This window comes from Megascapheus bottae, chromosome 36 (assembly GCF_031878675.1).
Source record: "Megascapheus bottae isolate mThoBot1 chromosome 36, mThoBot2.hap1, whole genome shotgun sequence".
Lineage (NCBI taxonomy): Eukaryota > Metazoa > Chordata > Mammalia > Rodentia > Geomyidae > Megascapheus > Megascapheus bottae.
The window spans coordinates 5467979-5487940 of NC_143544.1; the positions used below are offsets into that span (position 1 = coordinate 5467979).

At 51.7% G+C, this 19962-nt stretch overlaps 1 protein-coding gene across 1 annotated transcript; it reads right to left on the minus strand.

Moving 5' to 3' along the window:
* Positions 1-9: 9 nt before the first annotated feature.
* Dnase1 (deoxyribonuclease 1) lies at positions 10-19962 on the minus strand. Its single transcript, XM_090324883.1, has 12 exons — positions 19818-19962; positions 4214-4364; positions 3145-3259; positions 2215-2277; positions 1458-1605; positions 1247-1335; positions 1064-1147; positions 840-955; positions 648-760; positions 417-571; positions 184-280; positions 10-99 (listed from the first exon to the last, which is right to left on the minus strand). The coding sequence occupies exons 5-12, from the start codon at positions 1602-1604 to the stop codon at positions 52-54; spliced, it is 849 nt and encodes a 282-aa protein (XP_090181009.1). The 5' UTR covers position 1605; positions 2215-2277; positions 3145-3259; positions 4214-4364; positions 19818-19962; the 3' UTR covers positions 10-51.

Here is a 19962-nt window from a genome sequence, read left to right on the forward strand (position 1 = left end):
CGTGTTACACACTTTCTGTGCATTCGTATGTCCCGAGGAAGGCAGCTCGGCTCACTGGAGTGTCACCTCCACAGGGTAGTGGTCACTGATGGCTTTGGCCTGTAGGGGAGGGGCAGGGTGACTAACGATCCCTCCTCCCCTGGAGCTCTCCCCAGGCTCCTCCGCCATCTAAAGGGCACTTACAAGTGGGATGCTCAGTTTGTATGCGGCCTGGAAGTCAAAGGGAGCAGCTGAGTCTGGAAGGACGGCACCCTGGAGCAGCTCTCCGGCAACCACGATCCTGCAAGGGGGCCCAGGAGACAAGGTTTCCTCAGGTCAGTGTGCCCAGGCTGCACCAGCGTGCACCAGCAGCCTCCACACAACTCTTGAGGGCTACTGACATGGCCAGGCCGGGTGCCAGGAAGGGTCCCACCTACCTATCGTAGGCACAGTGAGTAGAGGACACGGTGGTGTCTGCAGTGTCAGGAATCAGCCACTGGAAGGCAGTGCTTGTGCGCAGGCGGATAGAGGGCCACTGCGAGGGAGTCACGTAGCTGCAGCCCGCGTTGAAATCACCCATCAACATGACGTCCTAAAAGGAAACAGCTACCTGTTGGCCCAGGGATGAAGGACCACCGGAAGCCAGGACCCCAGGGCCACCGCCTCACCTCCAGGCCCCACTTCTTCTGGATGTCCAGGTAGACATCATAGAGAGCATCAATCTCAGCTACGGCCTCAGCGGGGGCTGAGTGGAGGGGCACGATGGCAAATTCTTTGACCCCTGAGAAGAGCAGACACACTGAAGAGCTGCCTGAAGCGCAGGGTGGAGGTGGAGCATGAGAGCTGTGCACTGTACTCACTTGTGAACCGAGAGGAGAACCTGACAATGGCAGGCTCTCGGCTGAAGGTGTCGTTCCCACAGGGCTCGCAGCCATCGTCGTAGTAGTAGCTGTCCTGCACTGTCACCTGGTCGGGCCTGTGGGAGGAGGTGAGCTCGAGTCTGGGCTGCCGCCTGGCTGGAAATGGCCTAGCATTCTTGTTACAACACCGACCGGCTCAGACCGCGTCACAGCCCTGGGCTCACCTGTACACAAACAGGTACTGCTCCTTGTAGCTGCTGCGTCCCAGGGGCTCACTGACCACATAGCGATAGGTATCGGGTGCGTCCCTGAAAGGAACAAAAGAACGCTCTGGTTGGGGTCACAGAGGGGACCTTTAGGCTGCCCAAAATGAAGGGAGGAGGCTGTGCCTGGAAGTGGTCACCTACCGGTTGAGTTCATCCAGCAGCTTCCCCACAGCTACCAGGTAGGTGTCTCTGACCTCCTGGACGAGGGCAATGTCGTAGCGACGCAGGATCTACGAGGCAAGGCCAGACAGCTGAGCCTTGATAGCTGTCCTCTCCTTAGCATCAGAGTCTTTCTTAAGGCACGGGACACCCTTATGTGCCTGCCACAGTCAGCAAGACAACCCTGGCTTACCTGCACAATGTACCTGGAGAGGGTGGCATTGGACATCTTGGTCTCCCCAAAAGTCTGGATGTTGAAGGCTGCGATCCTCAGAGACACAGCTACCTGCTGTAGACTGGCCAGGACAACCAGCGTCCCCATCACCGAAATGCCCTTCATCCTGGGGGGGTGGGGGGGTGACCCATGGGAAGAGATAAGCAGTCAGTGCGATAGCCCTGCAGCCTTGGGTCGGCTGGGAGCGCTGGGGGCTCAGTCCTTTCCCCTGTGCCATTCAGAGAGCAAATAAGACTGGCCACGAGAGCCTCCAACAGCTTCTTTTTTGGGGGCATTTCGGGGGCTTGAGTACCATCCTTGGACTTGATCTCAAGGCTAGAGCTCTACCTTTTTCTATGTATGTGGTACTGAGGAATCGAACCCTGCTCTTTGTGCATGCTAGGCAAGCACTCTACCACAAGGTTAAACTACCCCCCCCCCCCCGCTTTTTTTTTTTTTTTCCTTTGGCCAGTTCCGGGGTCTGAACTCCGGCACAGCGCTAACTTCAAGGACGGGCCTGGGGGCCCTCGTAAGCACTGTTAGTGCTCTGCCACTGTGAGTCACAGCACCAGTTCTGGCTTCTGTATATGTGGTACCGAGGAATCGAACCCCGGTCTTCGTGCATGTTAGGCAAGCACTACTACCACTAGGCCAAACTGCCGGCCCTGAGCCTGCAGGGCTTTAAGCCGCCTATCTGACTCCCCAGGGCTGGTGAGCGAACAAACGTAGCGCTCACCTGAGGTAATGGCTGGGAACCGGTCGTCTCTGCAGACAAGAGTCTGGAATACTCTTAGGTGTCCTTTACAAAGCAGAGAGCCCAAAGAGGAGAGAAGCAGAACGAGCAGGTGGGCTCAGGCTCTGTGTCTGCACAGGCAGTGCCAAGCACACCCTCAGCCCGGGTTTTAAAGGTTCAGGCACCTGTGACCTCCCAGGCCTGGTGTGCACCCTCCAGCTGACAACCCAGAACAAGGCACTGCCTTGTGCACTTCCCCTGGGGTAGTGGGCGGGCTGCTGGCATGTGCTGACTTCAGCAGACACAGCTCCTTGATACTTGATACTAATCATGTTTACACATGGTTGTAAAATGCCTGGAAGTGTCCTTTGCCCAGCCTGTGTGAGCGCTCCCCGGGGATGCCTCTGATCTAGCCTTGAGGTTACCTTGATAGGAGAGGCCAGGCCGTATCCCAAGCAACATGTTGCAAATGGGATCCAAGACTGATTACCTTCCTGATTTACCAACTGTGAGGTGCGCAACAGAGGCTCTGGACAGGGCTCTGCAGGCACTCCTGGGGCCAATGAAAGGCTGTGATTCTAGCCCCAGGCTTTTGGCCCAGTCACTTTTTCTGGTCTGCCATGGGGCTTGAACTCGGGATCTGGACACTGTTCCTAAGCTCTTCCACTCAAGGCTAGCACTTTACCACTTTGAGACAGCACTACTTCCAGTTTTCTGGTGGTTCATTGGAATGTGTCAGATTTTTGTGCCCAGGCTGGCTTTGAACTGTGATCCTCAGGTCTTTGGACCATGATCTCTGCCTCTTGAGTAACTAGGCGTGAGCCACCAGTGCGTGGCCAGTCTCCTTTGCAGAATCCTCAGCTTCCCATTCATGTTCATTTCCTGGAGCTACTACAACATGTTGCCACAAATTCAAGACTTCCCATCTCTTACCGTTCTGGAGAGCATTCCTTCCAGCTTCGGGTGGCCTCATTCAACACTCAACTGCTGCATCCAGCCCAGTCCAGTCTCTTTCCCCGTGGTCGTGTGTCCTCTTCCATGCCTTTCTCTACAAAATCCATGTGACTGCATGTAGGGATCAGATAAGCCAGGCTAACATTTGCATCCTTAATCACACCAAAGTCCTCATGGTCAAAAAACCAATTCCAGAGACTAACGTGGGCACTGTCGAGACAGTGGGCTCTTCAAGGGCAGCATGCCACGGAGGAAGGAAGGGGCTGAGGGCCAGAGAAGTGAAGGCAGGACAGGCTCAAGAACCTTAAGAGTGGTCTGCGGGATGGGGGAGGGAAATGACAGCCAGCTCAAGTAAGCAAAGGTAAGGTATAGAGCAGGCGAGGAGAGCCAGTTGGCGCAGGAGCGCCAGGGCGCCTCTCCACCTGGCAGCATCTTGGGGACAGCCAGCAGCCACCCTTCTAGCTGTGAGCCAATCCCAAGCCTGTGCAAAGGTGTGGGGCCCATCTTTCAGTTGTCTAAGGCTTCAAGCAGGTCTACCCTGCTCCCAAACAAGGCTGCAGGTGTCTGCTGTGACTGCCATTTTCAGTCCTGTGACAGAAGCCCTCCATGGACAGCCGCTGTCCAGAGAGGGGGCCTGGTTCAACACCACAGCATACACAAAAACAACTTTAGCTGGCACTGTTTGGCTCATACTGTGGGGTGTAATCTGCCCAGTTCTCCTGGGAGCGGCCAGGCACCCCTACCCTTCTCCTTCCACCTGACAGCCAGGTCGGGACTCAGGCCTGAAGGCCTAACGCAGCCTGGCTGAGCCCTGATTATACTGAGTTAGTCTGCCACAACTGTGAGGGGCTTCTTTTGGCCATGAGGCTGTGAAAGCAATCACAGAATTTTATGCACACCGTGTGCTGGGGAACCCTGGACGGCTAAGACAAGGCACATTCGTCCTCCTTTTCCGGCATTCTGTCACGTATGATTGGTCTAACGGCTTAAATTCACTCCTGAAAGCAGTTGTGGAGCTTCCAGGTGCAAGCCAGGAAGCACTACTCACCCTGCCTTCCCGTTCCAGCGGTGTGATGGTGCTGAGTAGCTGTCAGAGACTTGGGGGCAGAGCAGGAGAGGGGCGGTAGAGAAGCTGAAGAGCAGCCATCTCCTCATCAGGGGTCCTTGTGCAAGCAGTGCTGAAGCTGAATACCTCGAATCTAAAGACCCACAGCAAACAAAAGGGACAGAGTCTCAGGGACAGCACCATGAGGACACAGCACAACGCAGACCACAAGCATGCAGGCATACGAGTAAAAGAAATTCCAGGGCAGAGCCAGGCGCGGTGGCTCACACCTGTAAGATTAGCTACTCACAAGGCTGAGATCTGAGGATCAAGGTTCAAAGCCAGCCCAGGCACAAAAGGACCCGAGATGCAGCTCCAATTAACCTCTAGAAAATGGGAAGTAGCTTTGAGCTGAAGAACTCAGGGACAGTGCCCAGGCCGAGTTCAAGCCCCATGAATTCCAGGGCAGATAACTGAAGGAGACAAAGAACCTATTGGCTACAGATTGGGCCTTCTTCTGCGGGACAGTCTTTTGATCATGTAAGCACACTGGTTTGACATGCCAGCTATTTAAGTAGCAATGGGGGAAATCAGGACACAGATCCAATGAATAAGGCTAAGCCCACCGCTCTGGGAATGGCCCTGGGGTGGCTTGTAAAATAGCCATGGACGGAGATCTGTAGAAAAATGCTGCCCTGAGGCCAGGTGGAGGGTAGAAGAATGATCCTCTTACTATGTATGTAGGTAGGAATTTCCCCAAAATTAATGCTTTAAATTCTACAAATCAAAAACTAAGCTAGTTATAATGAAGCATCTGAAGAGAACAATATTAAAAAGAAAAGCTTTTCTTTGTTGACCATGGGGCTTGAACTCGGCCTGGGTGCTATCTTGTCCCTGAGCTCCTTTGCTCAAGGCTGGCATTCTACAAATTTGAGTCCCAGTTTCTGAGTGGTTAACTGGAAATAAAAGTCTTGAACTTTTAGGTTCAAGCTGGCTTCAAACTGTGGTCCTTACATCTTGGCCTCCTGATTAAGTCAGGTACCAGTAGCTCATACCTATTATCCTACCTAATAAAGAGGCTGAGATCTGAGGATAGCAGTTTAAAGCCAGCTCAGATAGGAAAGTTTATGAGACGCTTATCTCCAATTAAACACTAAAAAACCATAGTGGAACTGTGGCTCAAGTGGTAAACAAAAAAGCTCAAGGACAGCAGCTAGGCCAAAGTTCAAGCCCCAGGATTAGCAGGCATGCACAAAAACACTTCCAGGGCCAGGAGTTTGGCCTAGTGATAGAGTGCTCTCCTAGCATGCACATGGGTTCGATTCCTCAGTACCACATACATAAACAAAAAAAGCAAACAAAAAAGCCAGAAGTGGTGCTGTCCTCAAGTGGTGGAGCTCTAACCTCGAGGAAAAAACCCAAGGACAGTGCTCTGACCCTGAGTTCAAGACCCAGGACTGGCAAAAAAAAGAAAAAGCCAGAAGTGTTGCTGTGGCTCAAGTGGTAGCATGCTAGCCGGGAGAAAGCCCAAGGACGGCGCTAAGACTGGAAAAACAAAAACATTTCCAAAAATAATTTAACATCAAGATTTGCAGCTTGGGAAGTTCTAAGGGTCTGGCAAGGTGGACCCTAGTTCAAGAGGCAGAGGTTCAGGCTGGCTCCAGGGGGAGGGGAAAGGAGGGGAGGATTGGACGGACAGGAAGCGTGAGTTCCTAGGGCAAGAATAGGTAGCGAACACAAACTGGACGAGAAGCTGGAGGAGGAGGGGGGGGGTTAATATCACAGCAGTCATCAGCTTGCAGGTCAGGGTTGGGGGGGGGGTTGTGGTCGGCCTGGGTACTGCCTCTGACCTCTTCAGCTCAAGGCTACCGCCCGACCCTTGAGCCGCAGCCCCGCTTCCTGTTTTCTAGTGATTCACTGGAGATTCATCTGTCTTTGGTGCCCCGGCTGGCTGGCCGGCTTTGAATCCTGATCCTCAGACCTCAGCCTCCTGAGTAGCTAGGATGCCAGGCGGAAGCCACGGTGCCCAGCTTCAGGGAGTCTTTATGTGTACACTGGTCCTAGGGCTTGAATTGGGTGCTGTCCCTGAGCTGTTTTTGTTTTTTCTTCTCAAGGCTAGTGCTCTACCACTTGAGCTACATCTCCACTTCTGGCTTTCTGGAGCTAAGACTCAGCTGCTGGACTCCTTGCTCTCTTTGAACCTCCATCCTCAGGTCTCAGTAGCTAGGATTACAGGCATGAGCCAGGGGTGCCCAGCTTCCCAGAAGCCTTTTGTGTTTCCTCCTCTCCCGAGAGCTCTGAGGCAGGGGCTCTGTCCGGAATGGGGCTGCTGTGGAGGCCTCCACTCCAACATCGACAGTCCTAACAGTCGTATGGACCCAGGCTGCAGCCGTCTTCTTGTCCACTGTGCTGGCCCCACCATCCAGATGGCCAGGCTGCTGAGACCCTAGGACACCTGCTGGCCCCAGCCATTCCCCACTCTTCCTGGCCTTGCAACAGGCAGACTGTGAACTGGGCCCGTCACCACTCCTCTCAGCTGCCTCCTGAGACCACCCCCACACTCCTGTCACACCTGTGTGATAAGGTCACGCCTGTGTGATAAAATCACACCTGTGTGATAAGATCACTTTAAGACCTGTCACCAGTTTTTCATTGCCCTTAAGAGGAAACCCAGTGACCCCTCTCTGCATTCCAGCTGAGCGCCTTCCACCTGGGGAGCAGGGTGTTCTTCCAATGTCAACTCAACTGTCATGCACCTAATCCAGACCTAACGCCATGTCTGTCACTTCCTTGTTTACACTCCCTCTCAGCCAGCTCCTCACTGGAACGCCAGCTCCATGAAGCCAAGGCATATCACCGGTCTGGCAAAGGCCCCTGGTGCCTACAGCCCCGAACTCGGAACTCGGGGAGCACAGAAGCCGCCAGGTGCGGCCAAGCACCTCCAGGGCTGTCCACTGCCCCTCACAGAAAACCATCTCACAATTCTGCAGGCACACTGCGCATGCCCCTGGGCACCAGCGTTCCACTGTGGCCAAACTGCCTGTGGCGACAGCGGCTGGGGACGTGCTGCTCCAGTGGACACAGCACCTTGGGAAATGAACACAACCGCCACGTCCTTGCCGTGACTGTACCTTCTTGTCCCACAGGAGACGGGCATCCCTGAGCTTAGCTGCTGCCCTTGGCCCTCACCCTGCCGGGTTCAGGGACATGGAAAATTCCTCGGAATGCCGTGCCTCCTACTGCCCAGGCCTGGGACAACTGGGCCGCTTCGCTTGGCCAGCCATGCCAAGCCCAGTGTGCGTGCCAGAGGATTGCTTGGCATTCAATGGCATGAAATTCAAGACCAGAAAGGCAGCTCTCCCAGCAGGCTGTGTGGTGCCCCCGCCCACTCCAGAACCACCTCCCACTTTGCTGCACTCTGTTTTTAGGGGATGGAAACAGAAGGCAAAGCATGGCGGGGACAGCACCCCAGGGGGCAGCCAGGCACTTCCTGGGCAAGCCATGGGTTCTAGGACAGCCAAGTTCCTGGCTGGGGCCACAGCGAAGCGTCCCCTAGTTAAAAAGCACCTCCATCCCCCTGAAGAACAGCTTTCTGGCAGACAGTGTCCCTACCTTGGCCCAAGGATGAAGGTGCACAGGAGGGGGGGGTGGGCTGGGCTGTGGGGATTTTCCACCACCTTTCTTCTGCTGCACTAGAACGCTCAGTTACAACACTTCTGCCTTCATTTCACTTGCATTTTAGTTACCTAATCTTTTTTTTTTTTTTTTTTTTTGCCATTCCCGGGGTTTGAACTCAAGGTCTGGGTGCTGGTCCTTGAGCCTCTTGGTGGTCAAGGCTAGTACTCGACCACTTGAGCCACGGTGGTCTTTCCTGAGTAGTTGGGGTTTTTTTGTTTGGTTGGGGTTTTGTTTTGCTAGTCCTGGGACTTGAACTCAGAGACTGGGCACTGTCCTTGGACACTTTTTGCTCAAGGCCAACGCTTTGCCACTTGAGCCACAGTGCCACTTCTGGCTTTTTCTGAGTATGTGGTACCAAGGAATTGAACCTAGGGCCTCATGCATGCTAGGTGAACACTCTACCACTAGGCTAGTCCCGGCCCTTTCTGAGTAGTCTGTTGGAGACAGACTCATAGATTTTCCTCCCCTGACTGGCTTCAAACTATAATCCTTAGCCTCCCAAGTAGCAGGGATTACAGGCGTGAGCCACTGGTGGTAGGCTCTAGTGACCCAATCTCTTGTGATCCTAGGGCTCAACCCCGGGCACTCCATGTACTACAGAATGCTCTGCTTTTCATACAGGGTCTCCCTTCCTAGCTAAATGCCCCAGGCCAGCCCCAGACCTCAGTCTTCTCAGCTGTGCTGCCTACATGGACAGTTTGCAGGTATGAGATATCAGATGCTCACCACCTTGTTGAATGAGATGGGGGGGTCAGGGGGTCAGGGTCTCATTAATATTCTGCCCAGGTGGGCGTAGAGCCATGGTTTTCCCAATCGCTGCCTCCCACATAGCTGGGATTAGAGGTGTGAGCCATGCACTGGTTCATTTCATTTTTCATGATTCCCATTCCCTGTGAACTTTTTTTTTTTTTGCCAGTCCTGGGCTTGAACTCAGGGCCTGAGCACTGTCCTTGGGCTTTCTCAAGGCCAGAGCTCTACCACTTGAGCCTCAGCACCACTTCTGGCTTTTTTTCTATGTATGTGGTGCTGAGGAATTGAACTCAGGTCTTCGTGCATGCTAGGCAAGCACTCTACCACTAGGCCTAGCCCGGGTTACTTCTTAGGGCCCTTCCTCCTGACAGCCTCCAACCTCTCCAGGAAGCTGCCATGTCCCGCTTCCCCTCCTTGCTCGTTCCATCAGCAATGCTTAAGAAACTGCCCAAGTCTCCAGCTTTCTTCTGGCCTCCTTTCGCTCCTCCTCCCGCTCGGCTCGGGGAGTTTGACCTAGGGACCCTTGCCTGGCACACTGCTGCAGCCTTCTGTATTTGCATACCCAGCTGCCAGGGCACTCGGGTTCAGCTCTGCCCAGGGCAGAAGGGGCTCATCTCCACCAGCTCCATCCTCATCATGGCTGCTAGCCAGCTCCAGGCCTTTGGCCAGGGGGCTTCTAAGTCTTCCACAGGCTGCCTTCTGTGACCTGCTCCTCCTCAGTCCCCACGCAGTACCTCCTGATCACCAAGACCACTGAAATGGGCAGGTGGGAGGTATGAGTTAATGCCGGGCCAAGGCTGGTCCGTGCGACACAGCCGTATGGACATTCAGCCATCGATGGGCGGACAACATGGGAGCGCCAGGCTGGACAGCATCAGGGACTCAAACAGGGGCCTCAGCTGCCTGTGTGCACTTCAAAGTCACAGCCAGTGTGTCCTCATCAGTCAGGTCTTAATGGTGAAAACCACATGCCACCAAGGAACTCCTTTCAGCAGTGCTCCAAGCATAGGCCTGTCCCGGCTCAGCTGATGGCCTGGAGAAGGGCCGCTGGGCATTCATGGCCAGCTCAGGAGGCTCCCTTTCTGGGAATTTTGCCCTCTAGGTCACAAAAGCAGTGCTGGAGAGAGAGGGGGTAGCGGAGGACGGGGGAGGGAGAGAATGAGGGAGTGGGAGAGAGAAGGAGGAAGAGAGAAAGAGGGAGAGAGAGTGTGTGACACATGAACAAGCAATGGCTTATGCACGTGCGCGTATGCCCACTGGGCTGTGTCACTTAGCTTTTGAATAGTTAACGAGAGATAAGAGTCCCATGGACTTTCCTGCCCTGGCTAGCTTCAAAACATGATCCTCTGATCTCAGTCTCTTCATCAGCTAGGATTATAGGTATGAGCCACCGATTCCTGGCTCATATAGTATTTTATTTATTTATTTGCTAGTCCTAGGGCTTGAACTCAACTCAGTCAGGACCTGGGCACTGTCCTTAGACCCTTTTTATTCAAGGCTAGTGCTCTGCCACTTGAGCCACACAGCACCACGTCCGGCTTTTTCTGTGTATGTAGTACCAAGGAATTGAACCCAGGGCACTATTAACTATAACAGGCAATTTACTTGAAACAAAAAAGAATGCCGTAGACCATCTCAGAAGAGATGTGTCAGTGGGATACTTCAGAGCTTACAGCTGTCCGCTGGAAGCTGAGGTTCACGGCTGCCCTGGGCCAAGGCTGGGCCCAGAGCTACCTGGGCTATCCATCCGTCACAGGGCTAAGACGACACTAGGGTGCTGCGGGCAGAGGTTTCCACAGGTAGAGATCCAGCCTGGCCTGACTACAGCTACCTTGCTAAAACCCTCCACTGTGCCAGCCGGGTGACCTGGTATGCACCCCACACCCTTGCAAGGTAAGTAAGGTCATGAACAACCAAGTACATTGTTCTGGCCACTGATGCGAACATGTCAGCCATTGCTGAGAAAAGCCAAGTACGTTCTGGTTAGCTGAAACCCACCTGTGCCTAGCTTAGTAGAGGAAAGCCCCTTCCTCCTGTGCTCTCTACGTCCAGCGCAGTTTGCCTGGTGCACCACCCCCATCTGTCCGCCTCTCTCTCTGCCTCATAGCCCCTTCTACCTTCAGCCAGTGCTTAGGTTTTTCTGAAATACTGTTGGTCTCACCTGAACGCTGCCAGCCTTTCTACAGCTGCCCCGTGTTGCACAAGGCCAGGCTGAGTCAGAAAAGGTCCTCAAGCAAAGCACACGGAACTTGAGGCCTTTCTCCTCCAGTGCCCTCTGAGTCAGAAAAAATCCTTAAGCAAAGCACACTGAACCCAAGCACACAAAACCCAAGGCCTTTCTCCTCCAGTGCCCTGGGCTCCACAGCAAGGACTTTCAGTACAGAGGCAATACACTGGAATTGGCCCTACAGACAGGCATAGGAGCCAGGGCCAAGAACCAGAAGCCATAAAAACTCAAAAACATGGCTGGGAGTTTGGCCCAGAGTTCAAGCCCCATGACTCCTCCACCCCAAATAAATAAATAAATACAAGGTATATGTGTAATCCTTGCTACTTAGAAGAGAACAGGCCAGCACAGACAAAAGAGTTCCCAAGACCCCTTCCTCAACCCTAGCCAGGCCTGGTGGTATGTGCCTTTCCTACTGTGTGAGAGGATCAAGTTCCAGGCCAGCCTGGGCAGTGAAGTCTGAGCAACTCCATTCCAGTGAGGGAAGCTGGACACTGTCCGCTGTCAACCAAACCCTGAGGAACCAAGCAGGAAACAAGGCCCCTTCTCAGCAGTAGAATACCCAGCTAGCAAGCACAAGACTGAGGCCAAACCCCAGTACTGAGTACCAAAGAAAAGAAAAGCAAGGGGCTGGGAGATTGGCCTAGTGGTAGATATTGGGGTGTTCCCCATTATTGGGATCCTAAATCAAAGGACCGAGACTGACAGAAAGTGAAAGTTAAGCAAACCTTTATTTCATATGGAGAATTACACTGAAGGATCAGGGCCGTCTCTATGGAGAGAGAACAACCCCTCCCAGCCTCTCAGGCTAACTTTTATAGGCAAAACTGCAAACCACAAATTTACCACAGTTATGCAGCTGCTAAAGGCTGATTGGTTACAAACTGTACAGTTACATATGTGCTTCTACTGATTGGATGGCTCCACCTGGCCTGTCCCAGCCTTGTTATTGGAAACTGATTGGTTTTTTGGAACTGTTTTGTAAGTAATTTTTAGTCTTTTCATGGTCAGGTCTGTTTGAACTTAAATTTTGCTTTGGTTTTCTTTTTTAGGCAAGGTTAGTTTTTACGTTTGCATATATAACAAAAATGGTTGTTCAAATAAGATGGAGTCACTCAGACTAAGATGGAGTCACTCAGGCTAAAAATTGGTCATTACAGTAGAGTGCTTGTCTAGCACTCTAGACAAAGACCTGGGTTCAAGTCCTTGGTATCACATACATAGAAAAAAAAAGCCAGAAGTGGTGCTGTGGCTCAAGTGGTAAAGTGCTAGCCTTGAGAAAGTCCAAGGACAAGCCAGCCGGTGGCTGAGATCTGAGGTAGCTGAGATTTGAGGTGGCTGAGATCCGAGGATCAAGCTTCAAAGCCAGCCCAGGCACCAAAGGACCTGAGATTCTTATCTCCAATTAACCTCTAGAAAACAGGAAGTGGGGCTTGGCTCAAGGGTAGGGTGGTAGCCTTGAGTTGAAGAGCTAAGGGACAATGCCCAGGCCCAGAGTACAAGCCCTATGACCCTATGACCTGGGCCTGGGCCCAGGGTGGTAGCCTTGAGCCTGAAGACTTCAGCACCCAGGAAGAGTTCAAGCCCCATAAAGAGAAAGAACGAACGAATGAACAAAAGAGAAAAGAAAAGAAAGAAGCAAGCAAGCTGGAGTGGCTAATGTCAAGTAAAGCAGATTTCACAGCAAGGACTGCCAGTCAGAGAAAGGATCACTTCCTCAATAAAAGAAATACAATCAAAGCCACAAAGACCAATTTCTACCCCTCAATAATTAAAGACAAATAATATGCACAGTTAATGAATTAAAGTATATCAAGGATTTTCAGTGCAGCTTTATTCAATGCCTACCAAGGGTAACTGATAAGATAATGATACTAGTGGAGGCCAGGCAGGCTCATATCTATAACCCCAACTACTCAGGAGAAGAGATTTACAAGATATAAGTTCAAGGTTACTCAGGACACAAAGTTAACCAGATCCTATCTTACCCAATAAACCAGGTAGATAGTATGCACCCATAATCCCAGTTACTTGGGAGGTCATAGGTAGGAGAAACACAGTCTGAATTCAGCCCTACACAAAAAAACACAAGCCCCTACCTAAAAACCAGCACCAGAAAAGGGCAGGGTGTAGCTCCAGCAAGCACGTGCCTTGAGTTCAAACACACAGTACCACCATTAAAATGATCATTTAGATAATGCCATGCAATTCAACTGCTAAAAAGAATATGATTAAGAACCAGATGTGGTGGCCCATGCCTGTAATCTTACCTACCCAGGAGGCTGAGATCTGAGGATCGTGGTTCAAAACCAGCCTAGGCATGAAAGACCATGAAACTCTTATCTCAAATTAAACAACCAGAAAACAGAATGTGGCATTGTGGCTCAAGTGACAGAGTTCAGGGATAGCACCCACAGAGTTCAATCCCCACAAACAACCAACCCCCCCCCCAAAAAAAAGAATGTCATTTATAGGAAGTGAGGAATAATCTCCAAAGTATTTCATTAAATGGCAAAAGATCAATGGGCACAATGTGCTGTCTAATTACTTGCACTGTGACAAAAACAGGATCTTCATTTATATATTTTTGCATGAACACTGAATATATGTGAAATATTAAATTCTGAGGGGACTGGGAAGCTGGGTATCATAGATAGGTTTTTGTTTGTTTTTGCCAGTTCTGGGACTTAAACTCAGGGTCTGAGCACTGTCCTTGGGCTTCCTCAAGGCTAGAGCTCTACCACTTGAGCCACAGCACCACTTCTGGCTTTTTCTATGTATGCGATATCAAGGAATAGAACCTGTGTCTTCGTGAAGTCAAACTCCCGACGCAGAGAGGGAGTGTTTATACTCATATGTGTAAGTGAGTGTGTGTGTATTTGTGTGTGTTGGGTGCTGTCCCTGAGCTCTTCATCTCAAGGCTACCACCCTACCCTTGAGCCAAGCCCCACTTCCCATTTTCTAGAGGTTAATTGGAAATGAGTCTCAGGTCCTTTTGTGCCTGGGCTGGCTTTGAACCTTGATCCTCAGAGCTCAGCCTCTGGAGTAGCTAGGATTACAGGTGTGAGCCACATGCCCAGTTTATACATATTTTTTAAACGAGATAGTAGTGTCTTGCTGTGTAGCCCAGACTGGTCTCAAACTATCTCAGCCATTTTAGTGCTGGGATAAAAAGTAGGCACCACCATACCCAGCTTTCTTTTTCTTTTTTTGCCAGTCCTGGGCTTGAGCTCAGGGCCTGAGCACTGTCCTTGGACTTTCCCAAGGCTAGAGCTCTACCACTTGAGCCTCAGCACCACTTCTGGCTTTTTTCTGTATATGTAGTACCGAGGAATCGAACCCGGGTCTTGGTGCATGCTAGGCAAGCACTCTACCACTAGGCCAAACTCCCAGCCCCCAGCTTGCTTTCTTTCTTTTCCCCTTTCGGTCGGTCAGTCTGACACTGGCCATTGTCCCTGACAACTCTTTTAAGCCATGCACCAGTGGCTCATGCCTATAATCCTAGCCACTCAGGAGGCCGAGATCTGAGCATCAAGGTTCAAAGCCAGCTGGGACACAAAAGTCCACCAGACTCTTATCTCCAATTAACCACCACAAAACTGGAAGCGGGGCTGTGGATCACTCAAGTGGTAGAGTGGTAGAGTGGTAGCCTTGAGCTGAAGAGTTCAAGAATGGTGCTGGGGCCCAGAGTTCAAACCCCACAACTGGGGTGGGGGGAAGAATATTTAACACCTTCCTTTAACCAAGCAATTAGAGCCTTTTCAATAGAAATAAAAACACATACACCCAGGCCTAGCATGACAGGTCATGCCTGTAGCCTCAGCTACTCAAGAGGGCAAAGGTCAAAGGACTCAAGATCAGCTCAAGCAAAAAGTGAGACCCTCATTTCAATACTGAAACAAAAAATCTGGAATGGTGGTGTATGTCTGTAATGCCAGCTACATGAGGTATAAGTAGGACAACTGTGGTTCAGGTTAAAAAGAAAAGAAATGAAAGAGAGAGAGAGAAAGAGAGAGAGAGAGAGTCTCTTACCTGAAAAAATAACTAAAGCAAAACAGGCTGGGGCCATGAGTCAAGTGATAAAGTTCTTGCCTAGTAAACTTGAGGCCCTGAGTTTAAAGCTACAGAACAATTTTCATTTTCAAATGGAGGACTATTTGGTTATGTATGGAATATAGCTTTCTAGTAACTGACAGACATGCTCATGATGTCACAGGAAATACCAAGTGTATGACATACAATTCTTTCTGTAAAGAGATACCAGGCTGAAAGGGCTTTCTGTATACATTTGTAAGAGTGTTGAGATGTACAAACACATCTGACTTTAACACTGGTTACCTCAAGAAGAACAGAATATAGACAGTAAAAAACTGTGTATCTTTTTTCCTGCCAGTCCTTGGGCTAGAACTCACGGCCTGGGCACTGTTCTTGAGCTTTCTCAAGGCTAGCACTTTACCACTTGAGCCACAGCACCACTTCTGGGTTTTTTCCCCGTGAATGTGGTGCCAACAACTTGAATCCAGGGCTTCATGCATGCTAAGCAGGCATTTTACCACTAGGACACACTCCTGGCCCCTAAAACATCAAAATGAAGCCAGGGGTGTCCATGTAGCTCTGTCAGAACCCACTGGCAAAACAGGCAGAGAAACAGTAGAAGGGCAGTGGCAGGGCAGCAGCCCAGCAGAACCCAGACACACCCATGCACCTGTCAGTTATCTGCCGCTGCCTTCAACAGCTTCGGTGGGAAAGGACATAAAATTTCACAAAAATAAAAGCTAACACAGATGACAATCAGTTTCTTTGTTCAGTTGTCCTCTCCTCAACCCCTGCAGGACAGAGGAGGAGGAACTGTACAAGTGTTGGCTTTGTAATTGACAATGGGACCACAGTGCCTGGGCAAGAGCCCGACACGTTTCTTCCTTAGAACTCTTTAATACATCAACTCCGTAAGAGGTATCAAGTCTTCAAAAAGTAACTATTTAAGAAAACAGTGCTGTATCCAGCCTTTGCCTTTTTCCCTGGACCCAGAAATGATCTATACCAATCCTCATCTATTAATATTTGAAATGTTCCTTTATTGTTCTGGGTTAAGTGTCTGGCAAACCAACAACAGCACTAGTATTCTCATTAAATAAAATCACGTGAACTTGCTGAGCCCCAGGGGTTCACGTCTATAATCCTAGCTACTGGAGGTTGAGATCTGAGGACTGAAGTTCAAAGCCAGCCCCCATCAGACCCTTATTAAACACTCAAAAACTAGAAGTGGAGCTGTGGCTCAAAGGGCTAACAACACTAGCAAAGAGCTCCGGGACAGCTCCAGCCCACAGTTCAAGCCCATAACCAACAAAAAAAATCATGTGAACCAAGTACAGTCAGCTCCCTCTGCCCAGCTGGCACCCTCCAGTTACAGGGAGTAAAGCCACTGCTATTACACTTGGCTTACAGAATTTGCTTAGTAGATACCGGTTATGTGTACTGGTCTAATCTAAAGGACAGCAAAATCATCCCTAAAACTTCCAAAGGGCAAAGATTAGGAACTCCCCAAGATTTATTCAGTAACAACAACAAAAAGAACCAACCCTTACAGGGATAGAGGCATGTCTCAGGTGGTGGAGGACCAACCAGTGAGTGGAAGTATCAGATCAAGAATTTGAATATGGGGGCCAGGAGTTTGGCCTAGTGGTAGAGTGGCCTAGCTTGCATGAAGACCCGGGTTCGATTCCTCTGTTCTGCAGACAGAAAAAGCCATAAGTGGGCGGGAGTTTGGCCTAGTGGTAGAGTGCTTGCCTAGCATGCACGGAGACCCGAGTTCGATTCCTCGGTACCACATACATAGAAAAAAGCCGGAAGTGGTGCTGAGGCTCAAGTGGTAGAGCTCTAGCCTTGAGAAACCTGAAGACAGTGCTCAGGCCCTGAGTCCAAGCCCAGGACTGGTCTAAAAACAGTGTCTATGACTTTCCGGTGGAAAAAAAAAAATTACAAAGCTGGCTCCCTGAAGCCAAGCACGGTGGCTCACACTTGTAATCCTAGCTACTCAGGAGGCTAAGAACTGAGGATTATGGTTCAAAGCCAGCCCGGGCACTAAAGTCCATGAGACTCTTATCTCCAATTAACCACCAGAGAATGAGAAGTGGTTCTGTGGCTCCAGGGGTAAGCAGTAGCCTTGAGCTGAAGAGTTCAGGGACAGCGCCCAGGCCCCAAGACTGGCAATAAATAAATAAATAAATAAATAAATAAATAAATAAACAATTCTATTCATTACCTGACTAACTACCTGATGTAACTAACTGCTCTGTGCATCACCTTTACAATAACAATAAAAAAAGAAAAATATACACAGATAGGCTGGGAGTTTGACTTAGTGGTAGAGTGCTTGCCTAGCAAGCATGAAGACCAGGGTTTGATTCCTTGGTACCACATACATAGAAAAAAGCCAGAAATGGTTGCTGTGGCTCAAGTGGTAGAGCTCTAGCCTGGAGAGAGTCCAAGGATAGTGCTCAGGCCCTGAGCTCAAGCCCAGGATCGGCCAAAAAGAAAAAAAAATTACACAGATGATTCAGATGAGAATCTCAGGTTTAAAGAAACTCTCAATTTAACTCAATTTATTTAAATACAGCCAGATTTGGGATTTAGGAGGGAACATGGAAAGGACTTTCTAGACAGGATTCAAAGACTTCGTTTTCAATCTGACTGGAGAGAAGTCATCTCCATCTCTGCCTTCACATTGTCCCAGCCAAGACCCTGTGTAGGTTATTATGCCCTGTTTAAATTTCTTCCTTTTTTTTTTTTTTTTTTTGCCAGTCCTGGGGCTTGAACTCAGTGCCTGGGTTCTGTTCCTGAGATTCTCTTGTTCAAGAGCTAGCGCTCTACCACTTGAGCCACAGTGCGACTTCTGGCTTTTTCTGTGTATGTGATACACAGGAATTGAACCCATGGCTTCGTCATGCTAGGCTAGCTCTCTACTACTAAGTGATACTCCTGGCCCCATGTTTAAAATGTTCTGAATATTACATTTTAACATACAAAAAATTATGCTGGTAAGGGGCTGGGCACAGTGGCTCATGCCTATAATCCTAGCTACTCAAGAGGCTGAGATCTGAGGATCAAGGTTCAAAGCCAGCCCCAGCGCAAAAGGATCTGAGCCTCTTATCTCCAATTAACCTCTAGAAAACTGGAAGTGGCCCCTTTGCTCAAGGGGTGGGGCGGTAGACGAGCTGAAGAGCTCAGGGACGACACCCTGGCCCAGAGTGGGGGGGGGGCCCTCGACCTAAACAACAACAAAAAATGCCACCAGATAGGGCCACGTATTTTATTTTATTATCCCTTTTATCCAGAATGTTCAGCACACACGAGCCTGTAAAAAACAGCCAAGTCCCACTGGTTCACTCATGCTATAATCCTGGTCACTCAGAAGGCTGAGATCTGAAAAGACCAAGGTTTGAGGCTAACCTGGGCAAAAAAGTTTTCTATCTTCAATTAACATCATCTCCCAATTAACCAGGAAAATGCCAGATCAAGGTGTGGTTCAAGTAGTAGAGCTCAGGCTGTGAGCAGTAAACCACCAGAAAGCAAGAGACCGAGCTCAAGCCCCCAAACTGTCCCTGAGACCTGTGATGACAGGTCCACAGTCTTTTGAATAAACGGAAAACCATTAAATTTCAGCACATTTTCTCTTTTTGTTAGCATACCCCAACAGAAGGGCTTCGCTGTGACATTTCCACCCCTGCCACAATGCCCTCACCCTGCCTGCTTCACATATCTGCCCACAGGTGTCACTGTTGTATTTCATAGGTGCAAATAAACAACTGCCCGACCCCATTCATCCTCCCTTCTCATCTCGGCTCCATCAAACCTTAAAAGCAACAAAAACGTAGCCGGATATGGAGGCTCACGCCTGTAACCCTAGCTCCTCAGGAGGCTGAGGTCTGAGGATCAAGGTTCAAAGCCAGCCCGGGCACAAAAGGACCTGAGACTCTTACCTCCCGTTAACCTCTAGAAAATGGGAAGTGGGGCTTGGCTCAGGAGTGGGGTGGTAGCCCTGAGATGAAGAGCTCAGGGACAGGCCGAGTTCAAGCCCCATTTTCCTTTCCCAAACCTACTCCTTTTCACTTCTGCGGTGTCAGTGCAGTCGTGCTCAGACGACCAACCTTCGGGCTCTACCCCTCCGATTCCTTCCCGGCCGGGGCCGCTGCCCCCCATCTGAGCAGTACTGCAGCCGTCGGGACAGCCTTCAAGCGCAGCATCTTAGCTGGTCGCGATGGCACGCCCACCCCCCCCCCAGTCCAGCGGGGAACGGGCGCAGGGTGGCCTCGAGTTCGAGGTCAGCGGGGGCAGTTCCGGAGACCAAGGCCGGGGGCCTCGGGCGGACGCGGGGCCTCGGGCGGACGCGGGGCCTCGGGCGGACCTAGGTGGACGCGGGGCCTCGGGCGGACCTAGGTGGACGCGGGGCCTCGGGCGGACCTAGGTGGACGCGGGGCCTCGGGCGGACCTAGGTGGACGCGGGGCCTCGGGCGGACCTAGGTGGACGCGGGGTCTCGGGCGGACGCGGGGCCTCGGGCGGACCTAGGTGGACGCGGGGCCTCGGGCGGACGCGGGGCCTCGGGCGAACCTAGGTGGACGCGGGGCCTCGGGCGGACCTAGGTGGACGCGGGGCCTCGGGCGGACGCGGGGCCTCGGGCGGACGCGGGGCTTCGGGCGGACGCGGGGCCTCGGGCGGACGCGGGGCCTCGGGCGGACCTAGGTGGACGCGGGGTCTCGGGCGGACGCGGGGCCTCGGGCGGACGCGGGGCCTCGGGCCGAGGCGGGTCCGCGCGCACGCGCACACTGCCGGTGTCCTCAGGATCCCCGAGGCCCTCGGGCCGCGCGTCCCCAGGGCCTGCGAGCCTCCCCGGCCCACCACACCCGGCGCACTCCGCACCCGCCCCGTCCCGTCCCGATTCCGGCAACACTTACGCGACTTCGAACCGCGCGCGTCTCCTCACACAACCAGCCAGACGCCGCTTCCGCGCGGCCCCGCCCCGCGCCGTGCGGAAACGCTCGCCGCCGCGCGCCCGCGGAGCACGAAGGGAAAGCGGTTACGCCCGGGCTCCCCCACCCG

Excerpts from the sequence above, each read along its gene's own strand:
- Dnase1 (XM_090324883.1), bottom strand. The coding sequence starts at position 1,604 with ATGAAGGGCATTTCGGTGATGGGGACGCTGGTTGTCCTGGCCAGTCTA. Across the intron at positions 1,336-1,457 it reads TCTCCAGGTACATTGTGCAG|ATCCTGCGTCGCTACGACAT; the intron begins GTAAGCCAGGGT and ends CTTGCCTCGTAG. Across the intron at positions 100-183 it reads ACAAACTGAGCATCCCACTT|GCCAAAGCCATCAGTGACCA; the intron begins GTAAGTGCCCTT and ends CCTCCCCTACAG.